At 49.4% G+C, this 22,574-nt stretch overlaps 1 protein-coding gene across 1 annotated transcript in view; it reads left to right on the forward strand.

The window, feature by feature from the left end:
- Positions 1-22,574, forward strand: part of CFAP46 (cilia and flagella associated protein 46) — a 95,927-nt gene that overhangs the window by 10,694 nt on the left and 62,659 nt on the right. Inside the window, exons 10-17 of the mRNA XM_081249549.1 lie at positions 10,928-11,026; positions 13,093-13,283; positions 17,703-17,931; positions 18,092-18,212; positions 19,413-19,536; positions 19,746-19,876; positions 20,414-20,541; positions 21,561-21,694. Of these exons, the coding sequence (XP_081105675.1) occupies positions 10,928-11,026; positions 13,093-13,283; positions 17,703-17,931; positions 18,092-18,212; positions 19,413-19,536; positions 19,746-19,876; positions 20,414-20,541; positions 21,561-21,694 (1,157 nt within the window). The remainder of the gene's footprint in view (positions 1-10,927; positions 11,027-13,092; positions 13,284-17,702; positions 17,932-18,091; positions 18,213-19,412; positions 19,537-19,745; positions 19,877-20,413; positions 20,542-21,560; positions 21,695-22,574) is intronic.

Raw genomic sequence — 22,574 nt, forward strand, 5'->3', positions numbered from 1 at the left:
GGATCCAGGGGCGGCTTCCCTGGGAGAACGCACGGTGCGCCTCGGGCTGGTGCAACGTCACGCCGAACTCTGCCGCTGCAGGCTCGCCCCGCACTCCGTGCCCCTCCCTCCCGCCCGGCCTGAGTGAGCCAGAGTCCCCGAAGAGGCTGCTCCTTTAACCCTGTCCTGTCTGAGCGAAGAACAGACGCCCTCCGGCGACCAACACGCAGAGGCGGGGCCAAATCCAAAGCTGAGACCCAGGAGCTGTGAGAACAAAGAAGAGAAAGGGAAACCTCTCCCAGCAGCCTCAGAAGCAGCAGATTAAAGCTCCACAATCAACTTGATGTACCCTGCATCTGTGGAATACATGAATAGACAACAAATCATCCCAAATTGAGGAGCCAGGAGTCAGTGCTGTGCCTCTGAGGTGGGAGAGCCAACTTCAGGACACGGGTCCACAAGAGACCTCCCAGCTCCACATAATATCAAACGGCGAAAATCTTCCAGAGATCTCCATCTCAACACCAGCACCCAGCTTCACTCAACGACCAGCAAGCTACAGTGCTGGACACCCTATGCCAAACAACTAGCAAGACAGGAACACATCGCCACCCATTAGCAGAGAGGCGGCCTAAAATCATAAAAAGTCCACAGACACCCCAAAACACACCACCAGACGTGGACCTGCCCGCCAGAAAGATAAGATCCAGCCTCATCCACCAGAACACAGGCACTAGTCCCCTCCACCAGGAAGCCTACACAACCCACTAAACCAACCTTAGCCACTGGGACACACACCAAAAACAACGGGAACTACGAACCTGCAGCCTGCAAAAAGGAGACCCCCAACACAGTAACATAAGCAAAATGAGAAGACAGAAAAACACACAGCAGGAGAAGGAGCAAGATAAAAACCCACCAGACTTAACAAATGAAGAGGTAATAGGCAGTCTACCTGAAAAAGAATTCAGAATAATGATGGTAAAGATGATCCAAGATTCTATTTCCCAGATCCAAAATCTTGGAAATAGAATAGACAAAATGCAAGAAACAGTTAACAAGGACCTAGAAGAACTAAAGATGAATCAAGCATCGATTAAAAACACAATAAATGAAATAAAAAATACTCTAGATGGGATCAATAGCAGAATAACTGAGGCAGAAGAACAGATAAGTGAGGTGGAAGACAAAATAGTGGAAATAACTGCTGCAGAGCAAAATAAAGAAAAAAGAATGAAAAGAACAGAGGACAGTCTCAGAGACCTCTGGGACAACATTAAACGCACCAACATTCGAATTATAGGGGTTCCAGAAGAAGAAGAGAAAAAGAAAGGGACTGAGAAAATACTTGAAGAGATTATAGTTGAAAACTTCCCTAATATGGGAAAGGAAATAGTTAATCAAGTCCAGGAGGCACAGAGAGTCCCATACAGAATAAATCCAAGGAGAAATACGCCAAGACACATATTAATCAAACTGTCAAAAATTAAACACAAAGAAATCATATTAAAAGCAGCAAGGCAAAAACAACAAATAACACACAAGGGAATCCCCATCAGGATAACAGCTGATCTCTCAGCAGAAACTCTACAAGCCAGAAGGGAGTGGCAGGACATAATTAAAGTGATGAAGGAGAAAAACCTGCAACCAAGATTACTCTACCCAGCAAGGATCTCATTCAGATTTGATGGAGAAATTAAAACGTTTACAGACAAGCAAAAGCTGAGAGAGTTCAGCACCACCAAACCAGCTTTACAGCAAATGCTAAAGGAACTTCTCTAGGCAAGAAACACAACAGAAGGAAAAGACCTACAATAACGAACCCAAAACAATTAAGAAAATGGGAATAGGAACATACATATCGATAATTACCTTAAATGTAAATGGACTAAATGCTCCCACCAAAAGACACAGATTGGCTGAATGGATACAAAAACAAGACCCATATATATGCTGTCTACAAGAGACCCACTTCAGATCTAGAGACACATACAGACTGAAAGTAAGGGGATGGAAAAAGATATTCCATGCAAATGGAAACCAAAAGAAAGCTGGAGTAGCAATTCTCATATCAGACAAAATAGACTTTAAAATAAAGACTACTAGAAGAGACAAAGAAGGACACTACATAATGATCAAGGGATCGATCCAAGAAGAAGATATAACAATTGTAAATATTTATGCACCCAACATAGGAGCACCTCAATACATAAGGCAAATACTAACAGGCATAAAAGGAGAAATCAACATTAACACAATCATAGTAGGGGACTTTAACACCCCACTTTCACCAATGGACAGATCTTCCAAAATGAAAATAAATAAGGAAACACAAGCTTTAAATGATACATTAAACAAGATGGACTTAATTGATATTTATAGGACATTCCATCCAAAAACAACAGAATACACATTTTTCTCAAGTGCTCATGGAACATTCTCCAGGATAGATCATATCTTGGGTCACAAATCAAGCCTTGGTAAATTTAAGAAAATTGAAATTGTATCAAGTATCTTTTCTGACCACAATGCTATGAGACTAGATATCAATTACAGGAAAAGAGCTGTAAAAAATACAAACACATGGAGGCTAAACAATACACTACTTAATAACGAAGTGATCACTGAAGAAATCAAAGAGGAAATTAAAAAATACCTAGAAACAAATGACAATGGAGACACAACGACCCAAAACCTATGGGATGCAGCAAAAGCAGTTCTAAGAGGGAAGTTTATAGCAATACAATCCCACCTTAAGAAACAGGAAACATCTCGAATAAACAACCTAACCTTGCACCTAAAGCAATTAGAGAAAGAAGAACAAAAACATCCCAAAGTTAGCAGAAGGAAAGAAATCATAAAAATCAGATCAGAAATAAATGAAAAAGAAATGAAGGAAACGATAGCAAAGATCAATAAAACTAAAAGCTGGTTCTTTGAGAAGATAAACAAAATTGATAAACCATTAGCCAGACTCATCAAGAAAAGAAGGGAGAAGACTCAAATCTATAGAATTAGAAATGAAAAAGGAGAAGTAACAACTGACACTGCAGAAATACAAACGATCATGAGAGATTAAGCAACTCTATGCCCATAAAATGGACAACCTGGAAGAGATGGACAAATTCTTAGAAATGCACAACCTGCCAAGACTGAATCAGGAAGAAATAGAAAATATGAATAGACCAATCACAAGCACTGAAATTGAAACTGTGATTAAAAATCTTCCATCAAACAAAAGCCCAGGACCAGATGGCTTCACAGGCGAATTCTATCAAACATTTAGAGAAGAGCTAACACCCATCCTTCTCAAACTCTTCCAAACAATATCAGAGGAAGGAACACTCCCAAACTCATTCTACGAGGCCACCATCACCTTGATACCAAAACCAGACAAGGATGTCACAAAGAAAACTACAGGCCAATATCACTGATGAACATAGATGCAAAAATCCTCAACAAAATACTAGCAAACAGAATCCAACAGCACATTAAAAGGATCATACACCATGATCAAGTGGGGTTTATTCCAGGAATGCAAGGATTCTTCAATATACGCAAATCAATCAATGTGATACACCATATTAACAAGTTGAAGGAGAAAAACCATATGATCATCTCAATAGATGCAGAGAAAGCTTTCGACAAAATTCAACACCCATTTATGATAAAAACCCTGCAGAAAGTAGGCATAGAGGGAACTTTCCTCAACATAATAAAGGCCATATATGACAAACCCACAGCCAACATTGTCCTCAGTGGTGAAAAACTGAAACCATTTCCACTAAGATCAGGAACAAGACAAGGCTGCCCACCATCACCACTCTTATTCAACATAGTTTTGGAAGTTTTAGCCACAACAATCAGAGAAGAAAAGGAAATAAAAGGAATCCAAATTGGAAAAGAAGAAGTAAAGCTGTCACTGTTTGCAGATGACATGATACTATACATAGAGAATCCTAAAGATGCTACCAGAAAACTACTAGAGCTAATCAATGAATTTGGTAAAGTAGCAGGATACAAAATTAATGTACAGAAATCTCTGGCATTCCTGTACACTAATGATGAAAAATCTGAAAATGAAATCAAGAAAACACTCCCATTTACCATTGCAACAAAAAGAATAAAATATCTAGGAATAAACCTACCTAAGGAGACAAAAGACCTGTATGCAGAAAATTATAAGACACTGATGAAAGAAATTAAAGATGATACAAATAGATGGAGAGATATACCATGCTCCTGGATTGGAAGAATCAATATTGTGAAAATGACTCTACTACCCAAAGCAATCTACAGATTCAATGCAATCCCTATCAAACTACCACTGGCATTTTTCACAGAACTAGAACAAAAAATTTCAAAATTTGTTTGGAAAAACAAAAGGCCCCGAATAGCCAAAGCAATCTTGAGAATGAAAAACGGAGCTGGAGGAATCAGGCTCCCTGACTTCAGACTATACTACAAAGCTACAGTAATCAAGACAGTGTGGTACTGGCAGAAAAACAGAAAGATAGATCAGTGGATCAGGATACAAAGCCCAGAGATAAACCCACGCACATATGGCCAACTTATCTTTGATAAAGGAGGCAGGAATGTACAGTGGAGAAAGGACAGCCTCTTCAATAAGTGGTGCTGGGAAAACTGGACAGGGACATGTAAAAGTTTGAGATTAGATCATTCCCTAGCACCATACACAAAAATAAGCTCAAAATGGATTAAAGACTTAAATGTAAGGCCAGAAACTATCAAACTCTTAGAGGAAAACATAGGTAGAACACTCTATGACATAAATCACAGCAAGATCCTTTTGGACCCACCTCCTAGAGAAATGGAAATAAAAACAAAGATAAACAAATGGGACCTAATGAAACTTCAAAGCTTTTGCACAGCAAAGGAAACCATAAACAAGACCAAAAGACAACCCTCAGAATGGGAGAAAATATTTGCAAATGAAGCAACTGACAAAGGATTAATCTCCAAAATTTATAAACAGCTCGTGCAGCTCAATAGCAAAAAAACAAACAACCCAATCCAAAAATGGGCAGAAGACTTAAATAGGCATTTCTCCAAAGAAGATATACAGACTGCCAACAAACACATGAAAGAATGCTCAACATCATTAATCATTAGAGAAATGCAAATCAAAACTACAATGAGATATCATCTCACACCACTCAGAATGGCCATCATCAAGAAATCTAGAAACAATAAATGCTGGAGAGGGTGTGGAGAAAAGGGAACACTCTTGCACTGCTGGTGGGAATGTGAATTGGTACAGCCACTATGGAGAACAGTATGGAGATTCCTTAAAAAACTAAAAATAGAACTACCATATGACCCAGCAATCCCACTACTAGGCATATACCCTGAGAAAACCATAATTCAAAAAGAGACATGTACCAAAATGTTCATTGCAGCTCTATTCACAATAGCCCGAAGCTGGAAACAAACTAAGTGTCCATCATCGGATGAATGGATAAAGAAGATGTGGCACATATATACAATGGAATATTACTCAGCCATAAAAAGAAACGAAACTGAGCTATTTGTAATGAGGTGGATAGACCTAGAGTCTGTCATACAGAGTGAAGTAAGTCAGAAAGAGAAAGACAAATACCATATGCTAACACATATATACGGAATTAAAAAAAAAATGTCATGAAGAACCTAGGGGTAAAACGGGAATAAAGACACAGACCTACTTGAGAATAGACTTGTGGATATGGGGAGGGGGAAGGGTAAGCTGTGACAAAGCGAAAGAGAGGCATGGACATATATACACTACCAAACGTAAGGTAGATAGATAGTGGGAAGCAGCCGCAGAGCACAGGGAGATCAGCTCGGTGCTTTGTGACCGCCTGGAGGGGTGGGATGGGGAGGGTGGGAGGGAGGGAGATGCATGAGGGAAGGGATGTGGGAACAGATGTATATGTATGACTGATTCACTTTGTTATAAAGCAGAAACTAATTTAAAAAATAAAATAAAATTAAAAAAAAAAAGATTTAGAAACATAGGACAATGGAAACACAACAAACCAAAGCTTATAGGATATAGCAAAAGCAGTCCTAAGAGGGAAGTTCATAGCTGAAAACACCTACAATAAGAAAAAAGAAAGATTTGAAATAAATGACCTATATTTATACCTCAAGGAACTAAAAAAAACAAAACAAAAAAACCAGAACAAAGCCCAAAGTTAGCAGAAGGAAGGAAATAACAAAGATCAGAGCAAAGAACAAATGAAATAGAGACCAGAAAACAAATAGAAAAGATCATTGAAACTGACAGCTGGTTTTTTGAAAAAAATAAACAAAATTGACAAACAGCTAGACTAGGAAAAAAAGAGAAGACTCAGAATCAGAAATGAAAGAGGAGACATTACAACTGATAACACAGAAATACAAAGGATCATAGAGACTACTGTGAACAATTATATGCCAGGAAGATGGGTAACCTATAAGAAATGGATAAATTCTCAGAAGCATACAACCTACCAAGACTGAATCATGGAGAAATAGAAAATCTGAATAGACCAGTGAGTAAGGAGATTGTATCAGTAATCAAAAATCTCCAAACAAGGACAAGATGACTTCACTGGTGAATTCTACCAAACATTTGAAGAAGAATTAATGCTAATCCTTCAAAAATTCTTCCCAAAAATTGAAGAGAAAGGAACACTCCCCAATTCAGTTTACAGGGTGAGCATTACCCTGATACCAAACCAGACAAAGACACTATAAGAAAAGAAAATTACAGGCCAATATCCCAGATAAACACAGGTGCAAAAATCCTCAACAAAATACTAGCAAACTGAATTCAGCAGAACATTGTAAAGATCAAACACAATGATCAGTGAGATTTATCCTGAGGTTGAAAGGATGGTTTAATGTAGGCAAATCAATAAATGCGATATATCACGTTAACAGAATGAAGGGTAAATATACGATCATCTTAATAGATGCAGGAAAAGCATTTGACAAAATTCAACATCCTGTCATGATAAAAACTCTCAACAAATTAGGTACAGAAGGAATGTACCTCCACATAACAAAGACCACATATGACAAGCCCACAGCTAACATTATATTCAATGGTGAAAGACTAAAAGCTTTTCTTCTAATATCAAGAATAAAACAAGGGTGCCCACTCTTGCCACTTCTGTGCAACATAGTACTGGAAGTTCTAGCCACAACAGTCAGACATGAAAAAGAAATAAAAGTCATCCAAATCAGAAAGGAAGAAGTAAATGTGTCTCTGTTTGCATTTGGCATAACCTGTTTATACAGAGAAAACTCTAAAGACCCCACTGAAAACCATTAGAACTAATGAGCAAATTCAGTTAAGTTGCAGGATTCAAAATCATCATCCAAAAATTGGTTATGTTTCTGTTCACTAAAAATGAACCATCTGCGAGAGAAATTACGAAAACAATTCCATTTACAATAGCATCAAAAACAGTAAAAGACTTAAGAATACATTTAACCAAAGAATTGAAAGACTTACGCACTGAAAACTAGAAGACATTGATGAAAGTAATTGAAGAAGACACAAAGAATGGAAAGATATCCCATGTTCTTGGATTGCAAGAATGAAAATTGTTAAAATGTCTATACTACCCAAAATCACCTACAGATTCAATGCAATCCTTATCACAATTCCAATGGCATTTCTCAAGAAATAGAAAAAAAATTGTATGGAACCACGGAAGAGCCAAAGCACTCTTGAGAAAGAAGAACAAACCTGGAGGCATCACACTTCCTTATTTCCAACTATACCACAAAGCTATAGTAATCAAAACATATGGTACTGGTATGAAAATAGACACACAGACCAATGGAACAGAATTGAGAGCCCAGAAATAAGGCCACACACATAATGTCAACTAATCTTTGACAAGGGCAACAAGAAAACACCATGGGGAAAGACAGCCTCTTAAATAAACGGTGCTGGGAAAACTGAATGGCCACATGCAGATGAATGAAATTGGACCCCTACCTTACACCACTCACAAAAATTAAATGGATTACAGACTTTAAGACCTGAAATCGTAAAACTCCTATATGAATACATAGGGCAAAAACTTATTGACATTGGTCTGGGCAATGATGTTTTGGATATGACAACAAAAGCAAAAGTAAACAAGTAGGACTACATCAAACTAAAAAGTGTCTGCACAGCAAAGGAAACAACACAATGAAAAGGCAAGCTATGGCATAGGAGAAAAATAATTGCAAACCATATATCTGATAAGGGTTTAATATCTAAAATATATAGGGAACTCATACATCAGTAGGAAATCATCATCCTCCAATGGGAAACAATGGGCTAAGGACCTGAATAGACATTTTTCCAAAGAAGATACTCAAATCATATATGAAAAGGTGCTCAACATCATCAGGGAGATAAAATCAAAACCTCAGTGAGTATCACCCCACACCTGTTAGAATGGCTGTTATCAAAAAGATGAGATAACAAGTGTTGGTGAGGATGTGGAGAAAAGGGAACCCTTGTGTTCTGTTGTTGGGAATGTAAATTGATACAGCTATTATGGAAAACAGTAGGGAAGTTCTTTAAAAAATTAAAAATAGAACTACTATATGACTAGCAATCCCACTTTTGTGTGTATGTCCAAAGGAAATGAAATCACGATCTCAAAGAGATACCTACACCCCCATGTTCACTGCGGCATTATTCACAAAAGCAAGATGTGGAAACAACCTAAGTGTCTGTTGATGGATGAATGGATAAAGAAAATTGTGTGTGTGTGTGTGTGTGTGTAATGCAGTGTTATTCAGCGATGAGAAAGGACATCCTGCCATTTGTGACAGTGTGGATGAATATGGAGAGTATTATGCTCAGTGAAAGAAGCCAGACAGAGAAACAGAATAGCATGGTGGTTGCCAGGGCCTGGGGGTGCAGGAAGTGGGGAGGTGCTGATCAAAGGGGACAAACTTTTAGCTTTAAGATGAATACGTTTTGAGGATCTAATGTACAGTTTGGTGACTATAGTTCATAATTTTGTAGAGTATACTTGAAATTTGGTAAGAAAGATCTTAAGCATTCTCACCAAAAAGAAAACAAAACAATAACAATGTGAGGTGATGGATGTATTAATTCATTTGATTATGGGAATCATTCCACAATGTATATGCTTTTACACTTTACACATTTACTCTTTAAATATATACAATTTTCTTTGTCAATTATACCTAAATTAAAATTTTTACATAAAAATAAAGCAGAGTAGACATTTCAGAAAAAAAGATTAGCAAACTTTCAAAGGTATAGTAATGCAAACTATCCAAAATGAAGCAGAAAGGAGAAACACTAAGGAGGATATAGGGAACATCAGTGAGCTTGGGACGACTTGAAGCAGACTAATGTATATGTAATCAGAGCCCCTGAAGAATAGAGAAAGGAGGGAACAGAAAAACAAATATTTTAAGAAATAATGGCTCAAAATTCTAAATTTAATCGTCTGTAAAGAGCAGGAAATTATGTACTGAGGAACAGAGAAGAATGACAGCAGACTTTTTGTAGGAAATAAGCCAAAAGACATAAGATCATCCTTAAAATATTAACATAAAATTAAAAAAAACTATCAACCTAAAAAATCTACACTCAGAGAAAATATCTTTGAAAATCAGAGGCAAAATAAGTATTTATTAAAATATACAAAATCTGAAAGAGTCTGACTTACACTACAAGAAATTTTAAAGGACTTTTTCAAGCAGAAGGAAAATGATGCCAGGCGGAAATCTGGATCCACACAAATAGTGAAGAGGACCAGCAAGGGGAGTCACATGAGTCACAGAGAGACTGAAAAATATGTAAATCTCTTGAAAAGATAATTGGCTATTTAAAGCAAGGATAATAACATGGATCAAAAGACTCAATATTGTTAAGATGTCTGTTCTCTCCAGATTGAACTGTACATTCAACGTGATTCAATCAAAGTCCCAGCAGGAGTGTTTCAGAAATTGACAAACTGAGTATAAAATTTATGTGGAAATGCAAAAGATCTAGAATGGCTAAAAGCAGCTTTGAAAAAGCAGAACAATGTCAGAAGACGAACACGACCTGATATAAAGGCACCATGGTTAAGACAGGGTGGCCTTGACATGGAGACTCGCAGAGACTGAGGGACAGGACAGGGTCCAGAAAGAGACCCGCAAACTCAGGGCCTCCAGCTTGGATGAGGTGCAGAGGCTTCCGGTGGCTGACAGAGCATCTCGTCCACAAATGGTCCCGGACAAGGAAACAACCACATGCGAGAAAGTGAGCATCGGCCTGCACTTCATACCGTGGACAGAAATAAACTCAAAATGCATCATAAACCAAAACGTGAGAGTTAAAATGATAAAAGTTCTGGGAAAAACGTTAAGAGAAAAAAATAAGAGGAAACTTTGTGAGCTGTTATCTCACAAGCACACACCTAGTAGATGGCTAGACTGGAGACTGACCGTCCCAGATGGCCAGGAGTGGGATGGGAAACGGCAACCCCTTGGGAAAACGGTTGAGCAGTTTGTAACAGTTGAGTGTGCCCCAGCCGCCCACCCAGCAAATCCCAGGCCCCTGCTGCCCCGCCACCTCCAGCAGGACGCCCCGTCCAAACCCGGCAGGGATTCAGTGAAAGAAATCGTCAGCCAAATTTCATAACAGGGCATTTGTCTGAAGTTGGTGTAGTTATTTAAAAGTTCTGTGTCCAGTGAAATTAACTATCAAAGGTGAAAAACAATTTTTTTCTAGCTTTCTTATTCAAATCTTTGCATCTTTTGGAAACATTTTAACTTTTTCTTATATATATTTGTATTATCTGATTTTTATTTGTTGAATTTCTACCTAGTACACGAATTCTATTTTTAAATGGTCTTTGAAGTTAATGAATGTGCATGATCGCTTTCGTTAAAACTCTCCATCTCACACAGAAACTCCTGTGCCCCGCAGGATCCCAGGAAGCTAATTGAAATCGAATGCCTGGAGTGTGAATTGGAAGCTGTAAGACTTGCAAATAAAATTAAAATCTACACCCGAGAGGCTGTGGAGGTAAGTCCTCAACTAGGAGCCGTAGCAGAGGCTGAACTGTTGTGCAGGTTCCCTGGACCCTGTGACTTGACTGGTGCCAGGTTTGGGGGGCAGACCTGACAGGCACGGGCCAGCCCCCTGTGCCCTGGTTTCCCACCCGTGACTGTGGCCTCTCTGGCAGGAGCTCCAGGGGCCTGGGTGGCCCTCAGCTGCCGAGGCCGGCTGCCGTCCTCCTCCGCGGTATGGAGCTGGGTCCCCCACGGCTCCCAGGGCCACCTTGGCCTGGCGGACGTCAGGGTTTATGCAGGCCATTCTCTGGGTCAGGGGCTGGGGTGAGACTGTCCTCTGGCCAAGCCCTCCTGCGGCCTGTGTGGAGTGGCCCACCCCAGCACACTGATAACACTTGCCATTGGTGAACGCTGAGTCCCCATGAGAGCACTTTGCCATCCTGACTCAGGTCCAGGAAGGCAGACGTTGCCCCGGCTCTAGTGTGGGGCTGTCGGTCTCGCTGGGCTTGGGAAACAGAGGGGCTCCAGTGAAGTGGTGAGGTCACCACGGGATGGGGGAGGGGGGACCCCAGGGAGGGTGGGGGGCAGGTCCAGAGGACCGCCACAAGCGTCCCTCCCTCGCTGCCCCCTTTGGAAACCCCTGACTTGTCTAGAATATTCCACTGGTATTTAGTGAGGAGGCAGCTGTCTCTATGAGGAGTTGGCGCACGGCAGCTTGGTGAACACGGCGGCAAAGTGACAGACCACGTGAGCTCAGCGTCCTATGTAATGCAGTCAGAGCTGGTCCAGCAGCCACTGCCAGAAAAGGAATCCAGCGATCATTTATGTTCTTTAATAAGAATCCTGCAGTTGAGGGCTTCCCTGGTGGCGCAGTGGTTGAGAGTCCGCCTGCCGATGCAGGGGACACGGGTTCGTGCCCTGGTCCGGGAAGATCCCACATGCCGCGGAGCAGCTGGGCCCGTGAGCCATGGCCACTGAGCCTGCGTGTCCAGAGCCTGTGCTCCTCAACGGGAGAGGCCACAACAGTGAGAGGCCGGCGTACCGCAAAAAAAAAAAAAAAAAAAAAAGAATCCTGCAGTTGAAAAAAGGGAACCAAAATACACTGAAACAGAATGATGCCAGCTGGCATTTCTTTGGGGCCCGGGTGTCTGCTCCCTGTCTCAGCTCCTGGGACCCTCTCTGGAGCCCTGTAGCCGGACTGTCCTGCCCCACGTCCCCTCCTAGCCCGGGGGGAGCAGCAGAGGCAGCGTTGGCGCTGTGAGCTCTGCCAGAGGACGAGCAGCTGGGCCGGGTCTCTGCGAGTTTGAGGCCACCTGGGGGATGTGCGTGTTCCCTTTGGACTTGCCCAGGTGGCTGCCCCTGCCGGCGTTGACCTTCTCGAGGGAGGTCATGGGCTACCTGTTGACCACGTGCTGGTGCTGGCAGGTGGTGGTGCAGGGACTGCAGGGCTGTGTCCCTCTGCCTTTGTTGGCCTCGAACCTCGGCCAGGGGCCCTTCAGGGGCACCGGTTCAATGAGGCTTTGATGGACGCATCTTGACAGGCAGGAGGCACAGGGTCTGAACCCCAAGCCTGCGCTGGTCCCTGTGGCTTGGGAGCAGCACGAGGGGAGGCCCCCAGGTGCCAGAAGCCAGGGCCCATGGACATGGCTGAGCTTAGGCGCCCAGGCAGCCCTGGTGGGCGCTGAGGGAGGTGTGGAGCTGGTGAGGCCCCTTGCGTGGGCTGAGGCCAGCCAGCGCCTGTCTGCTGGGCAGGGCATGTGGGGCACGGACTGGAGGAGCTGTTCACTGGGTAGTGGACGTAACTGGGCGTGGGCCCCATAAATATGCAGGGCCAGGAGATCAGCAGCCTCGCTCAGACGGGCTCACAGAGGAGAGACACACCAGAGGGCGCAGAGCCCGTTCTAAGGCAGGATCTCGACCGAGCCAGGCCCTTCTAGAAAAAATCACTGACAGACTCAGACAGTGGGCCCGGGCCCCACCTGCGGCCGCCTGGGCTCAGGGTCGGCCGGGGCTGGCCTGGCTCGCCCTGTGGTGCGCGTTTGACCCCAGCCTCACACATGGCCACTGTCCCTTGTGCAGACCCAGCTGAATATAGTACAGAGACTGGACATGGTGCTCCAGCGAGCTGTACGCCTGGGCGACCCGCAGGTCATGCACGTCGTGTGCGCCACGCAGTGGAACACGTGCCTCCCGCTGCTGCAGCACGACCTGCGACACCACCTGCGGAAGTCGCTGACCAGCATCGCGGAGGTCCTGGAGAAGGTGGACAGGTGGCGGTCCTGGGCTATCCCCCCGGGGGGAGACAGCGGGCGGGAGACCCCTGGGGTGAGGACGAAGTCCAACTCATTTCCCCAAAAAGTGGGCAGGAAGGGCAGTGGGACTCCACGGCTCCCCGCAGAAGTGCCAGCTCGAGAGGCCGGCGGGCCGTGGGGGAGGTGCGTCTGGAGTGCGGGGGGCAGGGCCTTGCAGGGGGAGGCTGGGGGGCACCTGGGCGGCGCCCATCTGAGGTCGAGAGGGGTCGAGGAGATAGGGCTTTGTCAGGAGGGTCCTGGGCTGCGTGGCAGGGGGATGACAGGGCACAGGGCCTGTGGGCACAGGCGCAGGAGGGAAGGTGGGGTGGGCGGTGAGTCAGTGAGGCCCCCAGGCTGGGGGTCGCAGCCCAAGGGGACGCTGCAGATGGTCCCCGGCAGACAAGGGGGCTGGAGACGGGGACTTGGTGTGTGGGCAGAGAAGAGGTGTGGAGGGTCACCCAGGAGGGGGGTGCAGCCGCAGGGAGGGGCGGTGGGGAGAGCTGCCCTGCCCCGTCTGCTCCTGTGATTAATTAGGGTTGGGTTTCATCGCCTACGTGAGCCCTCGGAGCAGGGGTCTCGGCAGGGGAGCCAGGGGCCTGGTTGTCAGCCTGAGGGTGGGCAAGGGGGGTCCCCAGGGTCTCCGGTACGGTTCATTTCCTGCCGGCACCTGGGGGTCTTGGCTGTGAAGAGCTGCATCTCTCTTCAAATCAGGGATTTTTACCCATTTTAAAAATAGTTTCTCCTTCTGGAATCCCATGGGGATGTATGACAGGCTCCTAGCCCAGCTTCCGACCCTCCCCCCCGCCCCCCCAGCAAACCTTCCACACTCATGGCCCCATCCCCCATGTGTGACACGCTGAATTCTGACAGATTTCCTCCAGGCCATTAGTACTCTTTTGTTTTACAAATTCTCTAATTTTCCTTCCTTTTTTTAGCCTATGTTTTTAAATTTTAATGACTATTTCTTCCAAAATATCCTTTTAGTTTATTTTCATATTTGCCTGATTTTTAAAAATAATGTCTTCTAGTTGCTCTCTTTTTCTCTGACAGTTCTTTTTCTGATTAACTTTATTGAGATATAATTGCACACAGTAGAATACACACATTGTTAAGGTCCCTTCGCTGTGTTGTTTTTTAATCATGGGTGTGTGTTGAGTACTGTCGAAAGTTTCTTCTGCATCTATTAAAAGGTCTGTGACTTTTCTCTTTTGTTCTTTAATGTGGTGAATTATGCTGATTGAATTTTGAGTGGTGAACCAACCTTGCTTTCTCTGCATGGTCGTGACATATGTCAGCGTGTTGTTAAAGATTTTTATGTGTAGGTTCATGAGGACGTTGCCCTGTGATTTTCTTCTTTTGTAATGTCTGTCAGGTTTTGACATCAAGGTCATGCTGAATTTATTAATTAACTGAATTGGGAAGGTGGGAAGGACTCTTTCTCCTTTGCTTTCTGAAGGAGTTTGTGCAATATTGGTGTTTTCTTCCTTAAATGTTTGATAGAATCCAGTGAAACCATCTGGGCCCATCTGAAGCATTTCTTTTTCCATCCTTTCAATTCCCATCCTCTGTGGATCTTTCAATTTAAAGCATAGAACACAGCTTTTAACAGCATGTACTTTGGTCTCACTTCTTTCTGTCTAGTATGATAATCTCTGCCTTTTAACTGGAGTGTTTAGTCTCTTTGCATTTAGTGTAGCTTTGAACTTGTCTACAATCTCATCATTTGTTTCCAGTTGTCGCTTCTGTTCTGCTGCTGCTCTTTCCCTGCCTTCTTTGAGGTTAATTGAATTCTTTACCATTGCATTTATTTCCTCTATCAGCTTTTTTGTCCACTGTACCCTTGGGGTGGGGGGATTGCTGTAGGGCTAACAGTGCACCTCCTCCTTAGCCAAGTCTGTGTGAGGCGGTGCTTCCCACCCGGCAAAGGGAAAACCTCACGCATTTCCCTTCACCTACCCCACCTTGTGTGGTTGTTATCATGTCTTTTACTTCTAAATGTGTTATGAACCTCATCTTACAGTGTCATTGTTTTGCTTTTAGCAGCCAGTGGTTTTTTAAAGATAATTACAGAGAAAATCAATAGTCTCTTCTATTTGCCCACTTCTTTGTCAATCCCACAGGCTCTTTCTTCTTTCTTACCCTCAGATCCAAGTTTCTTTCTGCTGTTATTTCAGCCTGAGGAACTTCCTTTATTTTTTTCTTGTAATGCATGACTGCTGGTGACAAATTCTTTTGGCTTTTGTTGATCTGAAAATGACTTCACCTCACCTTCATCTTTGAAGATTATTTTCACCATTTGCTGGATTCTGGGTTTACAGATTTTTTTTTTCTTTAAACCCTTTGAAGAGGTTGTTTTATTTTCTTCTGGCCTTCGTAGTTTCTGATAAAAACCCAGCATCTGGCCCATCTTACGTTCTGACTGTGGGCTACCTGTTCCTGCTTCCTTGCATGTCCAGTATTTTTTTTGTGTGTACCGAATGTTGTGGTTGGTGCACTGTGGAGTCTGTGGATTCTGTGATCTTTTTTAAGAGAGTGTTGCTTTTTGTTCTCTTGGGTACTTCAGTTACTGGCTGAGAGCTGGCTTCGTGTTTTGTTGGCCATATCTCTGGAAGGTTACAGTGTCTTCCAGCCTGTCTCAGTGGGGCTCAGCCTCTAGCCCAGTTGCACCCGCGATCTCCGTGGGCTCGGCTGACACCCGGGGTGTGAGTGAGGGATACCCGGCTCTCTCCTCTCTGGTGGGCAGGCCTGCAGCAGCTGCTCTGGTACCCGGCTCCTCTTCCTTCCCAGCCCAGAGCAGAGCCCCTCCCTGTGGACGGCAGGTGCCCTGGTTCTGGGCCCAGTGCTCTGCCCGCGATGCCACAGGACACTGTCTCCAGGCAGGGCACGGGCTCCTTCCTGAGTTCCCGCCTCCAGGGACCCCAGGCTCAGGCTGCCCAGACCCAGTGCTGTGTTTGGTCCAGCTTTACAGTGGCTACTCATGGCAGAGGCTTGATCACAGTTGGAAGCAGAAGGAACTGAAAATTACTCATTTCTAAGTCCTTTTCATCTGGTCCCATTCATCCTGTTTCGGCAGGGACGGAGTCTCTCATTTGAATCTGCTGTGCTTACTCATCATCATCTCTGTGGCTTCCTTGAGCCAATGGTTTACCAGGTTGTTCCTGATGCTGGCTGTTCTGCTGTGTAGACCTCTCTGCCTGGCAGGTTGTTCCTGATGCTGACTGTTCTGCTGTGTAGACCTCTCCGCCTGCCAGGTTGTTCCTGATGCTGGCTGTTCTGCTGTGTAGACCTCTCCGCCTGCCAGGTTGTTCCTGACCAGGGCTGTGCCTCTGTGTAGACCTCTCTCTGTGGTGTCGGCTTGCCTCAGCTGGCTCCTCGCGTGGTTCAGCCCTGGATGAGTCTCGCATTATGGATTCGAGGTCAGGCTGCCCAGAGCACACAGTTCGGTGCTGGTCCAGCTCCCATTTTGTGGGCCGCCTCTTCCCCTGCCTCAAGACAGAAGGAAGTGGCCCATGACTGGCTGCTGTCCAGACTTCCAGGCAGAGTCCGTGGAACCTGGTTCCCTGACGGGAGTGCAGACCTCACCCTTGGCATCAACCAGGTGCCCTCTCCTGCCCGCCACTCCCGCCCCCCGAGCAGCGGAGCGCCAGCCTCCAGGCACTGTGGACACTGCGTCCTCTTCCCTGAGGTCACAGGCCTAGCGTGTGATGCTCATGCCTTGTCGTGGCTGAGGGTCAGCTCGTGGGTCTCCTAGAACTTTAATTTGACCAAATTTGTTGGCTTTTCTGATGCTTGCGTCCAGGGTGGAGGCTGTGGCATGGGGCTCTGCGTGCTGTGGATGAAAGGCTTTGAGGAGACTGTATTACCATCTTAGACATGGCTGTCTCCAGCTCCGCCCAGCCCAGGAGGCTCCAGCAGAGGCAGCGGCAGGAGCAAACGCCGGGCAGGGCCCACGGGTCCACGGGAGGCATTCTGAGCAGGGGTGTGTGTGTGCTTCGGCCGATGAGTCGGAGAGAACTCAGAGCAGAGCCGAGAGGGCCCATCCCCTGAGGCAAAGCCTGGCCTTCGGTTGTACTAAACGCACTTGACTGGCCATGCCAAGAGCCTCCCGGGCTGCCGGACGAGAGGCAGCGTTGGGCGCTCCGTGTTTGCTGAGCCCGCCACCTGGCTTTCGTGTCACAGCCGGTCTCTGTAGCATGGAGCCTGGCTGGGCCCAGCTGCTGCTCCTCGGCCCTGGCGCACCAGCGGGCTCTGAGGTCTCCTGTGGTCTGCAGGGACCTCCTCTTGGTCCTCCGTGTGTCCTTGGGGTAAGGCAGGGCGGGAGTCAGGGCTGGAAAGCCAGGCGCCAGGGGGGTCCCGCGACATACCGCCAGGCTCTTGTAATGCTGTCTGTCCCCCCAGCCTCATGGTCCTGTTCCGTTGCCAAGTGCACATGGAGATGGCCTACATTGAGGAGGATGAGGACCGGCTGGAGCCTGCCCTGGAGCACCTGAAGAAGGCCATGCTCCTGGACACCCTGGGCCTCTACCAGGACAAGCTCAAGATGGCCTTCAACCGCCTGCACCTCTGCACCATGCTGTACCAGGTCCCCGAGCGCGCCGAGGACAAGGCCACCTTGGCCATTGAGCAGGTGCGCCCCCATCCCCCCGGACCTGGGCCCTGTGGCCTCTGCGCCTAGGGAGGGCAGGCGTCCTGGGCGGGGCCCCATCAGGCCAGGAGCGCTCAGGAGAGACGGGCAGCGGTGCTGCTCTGGACGACGCGGGCACTCATCACGCCGTCTCCCCTCGCAGGCAAAGAAAGCGATGCCCGAGGACAGTGTGCGCAAGAAGCGGGCGCTGCTGGTGAGCGCGGGCCTGGCCCTGGCCCCTGACGCCTTCCAGGTCGTGCTCGACAGCGAGAACGAGGCCAAAGGTGCGCAGCCTCCTGTCCCCACTCTGCGTGACACAGCACCTCCCGTGGCGCGGGGGGAGGCTCACACGGCAGGGTTCACCGTCACACAGCCCGGGGCCCGAAGCCTGAGACCGAGGGGCTGGGGGGCAGGGCCGCCTGGGCCTGTCTCCCGGGCCTGCGCGGCTGGCTTGCCTCTGCACCCGTTTCTCTCTGTGTCCAATTTCCCCTTTTAAGGACCCCCGTCATAATGGATTAGGGCCCACCCTAATGGCCTCATTTTAACTTGATGTTTCCTGGTAAGGCCCATCTCCAGATAAGGCCACATCCTGGAGTTCTGGGAGTCAGGGCTTCCTCGTATACTTTAGGGGGCACTCCCCCCCATGCCACTGTCCCCCCCAAGCATGGGGGTCCTGGGCTTCTCTGCATCACCCCCAAGTATATCAAACCCTTGCCGATGGCAGATTAGCGCCCGGCCCTGGAGCACCCCGGCGCCCTTCCTCTTGGAGTCCCACCCGAGGTCGCCCAGGGCCCCCTTAATGTTGGCTCCCCCGGCCGCCTTCAGCCGGGCAGCCCCAGCCGTCCGCAGACAGGAGCCGCGGAGGGAGCCCGCGGTGGCCAGTGTTGTGGATCTGGGATGGGGACTGGGGGACGGCTCTGGGATGTGACCCTTGGCCTCGGTGGGCCACGGACCTTGTGCTGTCTCTGTGGCCGCCGCACGTCACCAGGTCCTGTTTTCACCCTGTCCGGGGTGTGGCAGTGCCACCCCGTGCTTCCTTCTTGTCCTGCTGGGTGTGAGGGGCACGGGCCCAGTGGGCAGTCGCCCCGGACACGCTCGGGCTCTCTTGGTGCGTTTCACTCGGCGAGGGGCCGGGCAGGAGCACCCGGCCTGGCGGGGGCCTTCCGCGGGGTCTCGGCCAGTCAGCTCCTGAAGGTGAGGGGCCGTGGGCACGGAGACCGCCACTGTGCTGGGCGCGGGTGGAGGCTCTTGGGGCCGGCCCGGCGGGTGCAGAGGGGGGTCGTTCTGCGCACCAGCTGCCCCTGGTGCCCGGCGCCCCTCCCCCACAAAGGCACAGCTAGCGGGACCTAATCTTCATGAAAAGGTCAAAAGACACCCGGGAGGCGCCACCACACCCATCCAGAGTCCTGCGCGCTGGGGTTGCGGGCACGTGCCCTGACCCGAGACCCACCGCGTCACTGCCCCGTCCCACCGTCCACCCTCAGTTTCCACCGGGAAAGAGCGGGGCCGCTTCACCTACCTGTACGCGAAGGCGCGGCATCACTCCCTCAGCGTGGACGAGGCCGTGGGGCATGTGCAGCGCCTGCGGGGCCGGAACGACAAGGAGAGGTGAGCGGGCGGTGGCCGGGGGGCGTGCGGGGCTTGTGGGTCATTGCGGCGGGGGCACCGGACCGCTGCCCGCCCCCTCGCCTGGCCCCGGGCGGCACCCCCGCGGGTCTGCCCGCCGCCTCGCGTCCGGGCTGGGGCGTCCGTTGGGCTCTTGGCAGGAGCCCTGCGCCGGTTCTCCCGAGCAGAGGGCTCATCGCGCACCTGTGCAGGGTACAGATCTGGGCCGAGCTGGCCAAGGTGGCCCGGAAGCAGGGCGTGTGGGATGTGTGCCGGGCGGCCAGCCGCTTCTGCCTCGTGTATGACGTCGGCAAGGTGGAGCGGCAGGAGAGGCTCAAGCGAGGTAGGCCCCGGGTCGCGCCTGGGCGCCCGCACCGGCGGGGTCTCCCCAGCCCACCTGGGGTCGTTGCGGGGGCCCGCGGGAGCTCAGCGAGGGGACCCAGGGCTGCAGGCTGGGGGCCTGCGGGCCGAGGTGGGGCCTGGGCTGGCTCCCCCCGTCAGCGCCGGGTCCACACGAGTCCGGCTTGCACGTCCCTGGAAGAGGTTGGTCTTGCGGACGGTGAGGATGGGGGGACCTGCGGGCAGTCCCAGGAGTTCCGGGGAGTGGGTGTTGGGGGCGGGGCCGGGGCTTCTCGAGGGGCAGAACAGCGCAGACAGAACCAAAAGCACGGCTGTCAGGGAATCGGCGGGAGATTGGCCGTGGCCGTGGCTTTGGGGACACCTCGCCGCCCCGTGGGGCCCTTGCGCTTGGGAGGTTTCTGCCAGCCCCTCCTGGGCACAGTGCCACCTCGCAGAGGCCCCGCCGCCGCACCCGGCGCTGCGCCGCGTTCCCTGGAAGGCTGTTCGCGTTCTGAGCATCCTGCCGCTCTGCTGTTTCCAGGGAAGAAGAAGAGGGGCGGGGACGGCGCGGGGCAGGACTCCTCGGGCCAGTCGGACGCCACCCTGCAGACGCAGGCGTCCCCCAGCCTGCTGCGCAAGTTCGCGGAGGTGGGGTTCATCAACGCAGAGGTGCGTCCCTGCCCACGGCCCCTCGGCCCCCGTGTCACCTGCGTCTGCGCGGACGTGACCTTGTACTCCAGCCCTGCTCCCGGAGGAGCCTGTTCTTTAGGGAAGTTTTCCTGGGTTCTTGGGAGATTTTCTGGGAGAAAAATATAAATCAGAATGTATCGTGAGGGGTGTAGATGTTCATTTTCCTTAGAAGTAATGTTTGAATTGTGAATCCACGGTGACATAGGTACTGCAGACTGACGGTTACTGGATTTGGGAGTGCCCTCTGCATGGGAATAGCTTCAAAAGCACTTTGAACCCATTGTAAGGGAGGAGCGTGTGTTCTGATCTCAGCCCCTCAGAGGCCACTGAAGGCTGCTGGCAACCAGCCCCCTCAGCCCTGACCTGGGGTCGCTACCGCCCCCTGCAGTGAGCATGCAGAGACCCCAGCGTCAGCCAGGTGGCTGAGCTGGGTCTAAGCTGGCCCTGGGATCCCTGCACCTGCACGTGGTGGTGACTTTGGTGATACTTTGTAACTTCAGGATTCTTGGGGCCACTTGAGGTTGTTTATTTTGGGGGTCGATGGGGTAACCCGGCCAGAACTCCCTGGCTCTTTCAGTGAGGGTTTGCTGAGCACCTCCTGAGGGCCAGGCCATGCTGAGAGCTGGGGGCAGGTGACCGCGGAGCCAGGGATGGAGCCGGCATCACCCCCGGGAGGCAGGCAAGGCCACCTGCCCCCCGTCCTTGGTCCTGTCAGCCTGCAGGGCTTCAGTGCACAGCCGTGGAGGGACGGGGACTGGGATGCCGTGTGCGCCTGTGGTGTGACAAGGGGACGTTTGTGTCCCTGGGGGCTCAGGCTGTGCTCTCGAACGGAGCCCGTCTCTCTCTGAGATGCAGCGTGTATGGGTGAAGCAACGGCATGGGGTGGGGGAAGTGTCGCTGCAGGCAGGGAGGCCCCAGGGGCCGGGAAGGCCCTGGGGGCATCGCGCTGGGTCTGTGCTCCCGGGACCTCTCCTCCACTCCACTCACTTCCCCTGCAGGCCACCGTCCACCTGCTGCGATCAGAGGGCGTGTGGCTAAATGACCGTCCCACGCCCCCTGAGGACCTGAGTCAGCACCCGGCGGGCTACATACCCGAGTCCCCAGAGGACAATGCCGAGTGGATCACGTACCGGTAGGGGAGCCGCGGGGGCGCGTCCTATGCACCTGGCACCGCTCACGTGTGGCCCGGGGGCACAGGCTGGGACGGGGGCCGCGCCCAGACATGCGAGGGAAGTGGCCGGCTGTCCAGCGCGGCTCACTAGCTCAGGTCGTTGTTCGCTGTGGTTAGTTTTCCTCGTTACTGGTGGAAACGAGGTGTGAGGGAGTTGGTGTCCGCGGAGGGAAGCGGTAGTCGGGGCTGAAACTGTCCTGGGAAGTATGTGAACGGAAAGAGGGTCCACAGGGAACCCCCCAGAGACTTGCCCACGTGAGATGCCAAGTGCGGTTCAATCCTGAAATCGAGGTGCTGTGGAAACAACCACAGTTTTTAGCCGTTGTTTCATCTAAAATTAAATATTTGAGAGGTGAACACGGTGGTGAGTGAATGTCCACGTGGCAGTGTCGCAGGAGCCGAGGCTGTTGGCTGCTCCCTGCTGACTGTGCAGAAGGACCACTTTCCTGCCTGTGGCCCCCAGTGGACGGGCCCTCACACCCACCTGCTGTGGAGGGGGTTGGGGACGCCGCCTGACTCACTCCGCCCATGAGAGGCACAGGAAGGAGGGCCCTGATTTTGTGCAGATGGGGTGTGTCTTGGTGTTTTAAGTCGCCTGTGAGAGCGCAGCCCGGGGCCTTCCCCAGGGGCCGCTGCCGCTCCCGTCTGGGGCCGGACTCCCCACGCCTGGAGGAGGGCCCAGGCCACACCTGACCACTGTTTTTATACAGCCCACGAGCAAATAGTGGTTTTGATGTTTTTTAAGTTTGTGAAATTAAATAGCAAGAAACACACAACAGAGACTCCACGTAGCTGTCGAAGCCCAGGTTACTAACTGTCTGGCCCTTTAGAGAAAAGGCTT

The sequence above is a fragment of the Mesoplodon bidens genome (genome assembly GCF_964165515.1).
Source record: "Mesoplodon bidens genome assembly, chromosome: 1".
Taxonomy (NCBI): domain Eukaryota; kingdom Metazoa; phylum Chordata; class Mammalia; order Artiodactyla; family Ziphiidae; genus Mesoplodon; species Mesoplodon bidens.